General features: G+C 50.6%; 1 protein-coding gene across 2 annotated transcripts; it reads left to right on the forward strand.

Moving 5' to 3' along the window:
• Positions 1–507: 507 nt before the first annotated feature.
• Positions 508–3892, forward strand: ZNF707 (zinc finger protein 707). 2 transcript variants are annotated; one of them, XM_021711682.1, is made up of 3 exons: positions 514–562; positions 937–1050; positions 2228–3892. In XM_021711682.1, exons 1-3 carry the CDS (start codon positions 529–531, stop codon positions 3082–3084), a joined length of 1005 nt encoding a protein of 334 aa, XP_021567357.1. In that variant the 5' UTR covers positions 514–528; the 3' UTR covers positions 3085–3892. The 2 variants fall into 2 exon arrangements, with proteins under 2 accessions (XP_021567356.1, XP_021567357.1); XM_021711681.1 differs by lacking the exon at positions 937–1050 and having other exon boundaries at positions 508–562.
• The last annotated feature ends 1105 nt before the right edge of the window (positions 3893–4997 follow it).

The raw sequence follows: 4997 nt of genomic DNA on the forward strand, positions 1-4997 counted from the left end.
AACAGGGTTATTTCCCTTACTTTTTTTTTTTTGAGTTGGAGTCTCACTCTGTCACCCAGATTGGAGTGCAGTGGCCGCTCCCGGCCACCGCAGCCTTGACCTGCTGGGCTCCGGCGATCCTTCTGCCTCAGCCTTCCAAGTAGCCGGAATTACAGGCATGTGCTACCACGCCCAGCTGATTTTTTTATTTATTGTAGAGATGAGGTCTCACTGCCCAGGTGGGTCTTGAACCCACGGGCTCAGGCAATCCACTCACCTCAGCCTCCCAAAGGCACGGGATTACAGGCTGAGCCACCGAGCCCGGCTATTTTCCTTACTTTATCTGTGGTCTTCCTTGGAGACCATCTATCTCCTTCTCCCCTTCCAGCCCAGACATATAGGGTTTAGCTTTCTCTTTCTTGGGAGCGGCTGGTTCTGGAGCTATCTGTGTTGCAGGAGCCAGTGACCTTTGAGGACGTGGCCATATACTTCTCAAGGGAGGAATGGGAGTGTCTGGATTCTGGACAGAGGGCCCTCTACCGGGATGTGATGTTGGACAACTTCAGGAACCTCGCCACGCTGGGTAAGGACTGTGCTATTTGGTCTGGGATGGTATTGGGGCCTTGAGTCCCAGCCAAGGGGACTCATGAGCTGGAAGTTCTTGCCTGTGTGCATAGAAGGTTCTACTCAGCACCCAGTCTGGTCAAGGGCATTTCCCTCAACCTCCCTGGAGGCAGCCCCATCTTCCTTTCTCATACCCCACCAGGGCCTTCTGTGGACTTTGGCACCCAGACTCTATTCTCCCTTCCTGTCATCTCTGCTATGAGACAGCTTTTCTAGGGAATCCCCGAGGGCTGGCCTGCCCTCTCTTATGCTGACCCAGAGCTGGTCTAAGCCCCTCACTCTCACTCTGCCTTTTATACAAATAAAGCAGCACTTTTTCTCTCCTTTGAGAAGGATTTCGCAGCTCTAGACCAGACTTCGTCTTTCACCGGGAACAGTGGGATGAGCCATGGGTTGAAGACTGGGGGAGACCTGAGTTTCAGAAAGTGCAGAGGGGTCCTTGCCCAGGTGAGCACAGTTGGCCCAGTCCCTCTGTCCACAGCTACTGGGTGAATGTGCTCAACATAGCACCCACTGAGGGTCTGCCCTTCCCTGTGGGAGAGTGGACATGAAACTGCTCTCTAAATTAGAGACTTTAAAAACATAGGGGGTAGCCATGTTCTTCTATTGATAGGCACTGACTGTGCACCAGGAGCTGGAGAAGTGGGGTGGTTCAGGAGGGGGGTACAGCTGTAGCTCCACGGGGGCCCAAGGCTGGACCTTGACACTGGAAGGCTGACCTGCCCAGGTGCTGTCATTTGGAGATCCTGGATGTGGGTGTTTTCAGCTTAACTGTGATGGCCTCATGGTGTCACGGGTGAGATCACAAACCTGATACCTACTCCATGTGAGGGTCTTCAGGTGTGTAGCCTTGGGTGGGACTTAATTCCATGTACCTGCTGGCTTGTTTGTAAACTGGGACAATAGTGGTGCTTCCATCCATTACATGAGGTGGTAGCCAGAGAAGTTTTGTTTTTTACGTCAGATTCTCAGAGATGAAGCAACTTGTGGACATGACACCAATTGAGAGGCTCTTGGGCTGTGTGGATTCCCTGGCTGGGGAGGGTGTCAGGTCTCTTAGCCATGTAGAGCCCTTGGCTGGGGAGGGTATCGGGCCCCTAGCTGAAGGAAATCTTATGGCTCAAAGGGTGAGTGGTTCAGAGTTATGTCGAGCTCCATGTCTTCCGATTGCCTGCCCTGGTGCCACCTCCACCCATGTGAGCAGGGCCTTATGACATGAACAGGCACAAGTTTAAAGGACACACTCTTTGTCCTACTTGGCATATTTGTTTCTGTAGGTAGGTTCGCCTGTGTAGGTGATATTGGGCCATTTAAACCAACTTGTAGCAGTCCCTCACCTCAAAAACACCAGTTTGCCTAACTGCTACCTAGTCTGGGTAAGCATCTGAGTTCATTTTATGTTTTTCGCTGTTTATAGTTTTAGCTCATCTATGTGCTTCTTTGAACACATTTTCTTTATCACTCATAGGCCACAGATTTTTGGAATGAACTCCCTAAGTAGACTGAAGTGAGTTGATGTAACATATTTGTAGCTTTCCTTTATGCTTTTTTGGTTTGCCACTGCGTGACCTGGCCTGGCCATGGGGCCATCGCTCCATGTAAACATGTCTGTTTTCCTCTGTAGGGGCAAGGAAATCTTTGGCCCACAAGAGACACTGTGATCGGCTGACTTGGGCTCATGAGAAAATCCACATGCGAGAAAGGGTCAAGGAAGGAGGCAGCTTTAGGAAGAGCTTCACTCTGAACTCAGATAATGTGCAGCTTCCTAATGCTGCTTCAGAAAACAAAGACCCTAAGCCTGCAGCATTCCAGTGCAAGGTGCGTGGAAAGTGCTGTGGGCATCAGTTAGGCCACAGGGAGCACCAGAAGTGCCGCACCACAGAGCTCTCGTTCATCTGTGGCACATGTGGGAAGGTATTGAGCTGCCACAGCCGGCTGGTCGCTCACCAGACAGTACACACAGGGACCAAGGCCTTTGAGTGCTCTGAATGTGGCCAGACCTTCAGGTGGGTTTCAAACCTTCTGCGCCACCAGAGAAATCACACAACCGAGAAGCCCTTCAGTTGTGAGGTGTGCGGCCAGGCCTTCAGCTTGAAAGATCGCCTTGTTCAGCATCGTAAGATTCACACTGAGCACAGGCCCTACTTGTGTGGTGACTGTGGGAAAGCCTTCAAGCAGAAGTCAAACCTTCTTAGACACCAGCTGGTACACACTGGGGAGAGGCCTTTCTATTGTGCTGACTGTGGCAAAGCCTTCCGGACCAAGGAGAACCTCAGCCACCACCAGAGGGTTCATAGTGGAGAGAAGCCTTACACCTGTGCCGAGTGTGGCAAGGCCTTCCGGTGGCCCAAGGGCTTCAGCATCCACCAGAGGCTACACCTGACAAAGAGGTTCTATGAGTGTGACCACTGTGGCAAAGGCTTCCGCCACTTGGGCTTCTTCACACGCCATCAAAGAACTCACAGACATGGGGAAGTATAGAGTTGCTCACAGGTGTTGGGTTCTGCACCTCTGTAGGAGTACTGGGCCTTGAGGAAGAGTTGTAATGAGAAGTCACTCTTTAGCCTGGAAAATCAACTTGAAAAGAAGCCGCCTCAGTCTTCAAAGCTTCCCAAACCCCCCAAAAAGTTCTACCAGGAAAACTGCCACACAGGAGAAGCAGATGCATGAGTACACCAGGGAGACAGCAGTAGCTGTACCCATGGTGCAGAGCACCCTGGGGATGCACAGTGTGTGCGCCAAGATCCTGTGCAGCCCTAGAGCCACACCAATCCTGGGCTCAGATTCAGAAAACTCTACTCTGTGCCTGCGGCTGTCTCAGCTAAGAGACTCCATCTCAGCCCCAAAGGTCACTCCATGTATACTTTAACTTTCCTTCTTGGCTCCTCCTCACCTGTGTTCACTCCCCGGTCTGTCTTTCCTTCCTGTCTGTCTTTGGCAAGGTAGCTGTGAGCGTTGCACAGAAGCAAAGCCCCTCCTTCAACCACAGCAAGTGCTACTTAGAAATGAGAACCTTTCTAATATTGTGAGCTCACTGAAGGATTAGGAGAAGATCTCAGTTCACAACCAGAGTTGTGGTTAGCAAACTCTGCATGTGGGGAAGGCATTCAATCTGGTGACTGCAGGACTGTGTGGACAGTCACAAGTTTGTTGAAACCACATCATCACAGCACCATTCCTCTGGTGCAGCTTCTCCAGTTGAAACTGATTCTTGGATATTGGATCTTTGGTAAAACAGCACTGCATATTGCTTGTCTCTGTTTATGTTAATATATGGATCTGGGAATGCTTTGTTGTGTCATGTGACCACAGAGGACCCCGCATGGGGGTCTGGGTAACCCTTCCACTTCAGACCTGATCCTTTGTACCCAGAACAGAGCTGAGGTGGAATGTACTGGTGAAGAGAGTAATGAGACTCCTGATGCTCCTGTCAGAGCCTATGCTTGGCCATGGGGGTGTACACGTGAGGAGTGAGGCAGAGGACCTGTTGTGGCCTGTGAGGACTGGATGCTTCTCACTAAACCCTGAGATGGCTCCCAACCAGGGACTGCTGTGCTCAGCCCTGGGCCCCTCTGCTTCTAGGGCCTTTCTTAGAGTAAGTAAAATTTCCACAGTCACTACATATAGACTCTATGATGCCATGGTAGCCCCACTGGTCAGGTCAAGGCCTACCAGAAACTGCCTCTGCCTAGCTCCAGCGGTCCAGAGCCTTGGTCATGCACCTGAAATTGGCTAATCAAGTTGGGGCTTAGGGCAGTGAGAGGCCCCTATGTTCACCACAGGGCATTTCATGGGCAAGAGGTGACCTTTTTTTTTAAAGTATCTCTACTAATCCACCCAGAAATAAAAATCTTCCAAGTGGTGGTCATGAGGGCAGTGCCTCCTTGCCCTGAGGGGTACACCCCCCATTACGTCAGGTTATCCGAATAGTTGACGAAGAATTTTGCTCTCGCTTGTTTTTTTTTAAAAATTACAACCAACAAATGCACATGTAATGTTGAAATTAAAAATGAGTTTTCAAGAAATAGGGGGAGGAAGAGCAGATTCAACCCACCAAGAGAAGGCACCAAGCCAGACCAACAGGAAGGTGTAGACAAATGACCTTTCCCCAGGAAATCAGAGGCATGAAGAAAAGTTGAGTGGGGCTGTGCATGACCCTGATTTGAGCAAACCAACTATGTGAAGGCATTTTTGAGACATGGAAATCTGAACTTGGTCTGTATATTGGGCAGTGGTAAAGAGTTTGCTGGGTTGATAATGTGGTGGTTAATCAAAAATCAGCCAGGCGTGGTAGCACACACCTGTAGTTCCAGCTACTTGGAAGGCTGAGGCGGAAGGATCGCTGAAGCCCAGCAGGTCGAGGCTGCGGTGGCCAGAAGTGGTCACTGCACTCC

Source organism: Carlito syrichta, unplaced genomic scaffold (genome assembly GCF_000164805.1).
Source record: "Carlito syrichta isolate Samal-C Ts95f unplaced genomic scaffold, Tarsius_syrichta-2.0.1 Scaffold302450, whole genome shotgun sequence".
NCBI classification, from domain to species: Eukaryota; Metazoa; Chordata; class Mammalia; order Primates; family Tarsiidae; genus Carlito; species Carlito syrichta.

Bases quoted from the DNA above. Each gene is read 5' to 3' on its own strand.
- ZNF707 (XM_021711682.1), top strand. From the start codon at position 529: ATGTTGGACAACTTCAGGAACCTCGCCACGCTGG. The intron at 563-936 runs GTAAGGACTGTG...TCCTTTGAGAAG, and splicing joins CAGGAACCTCGCCACGCTGG to GATTTCGCAGCTCTAGACCA. The intron at 1,051-2,227 runs GTGAGCACAGTT...TTTCCTCTGTAG, and splicing joins GCAGAGGGGTCCTTGCCCAG to GGGCAAGGAAATCTTTGGCC.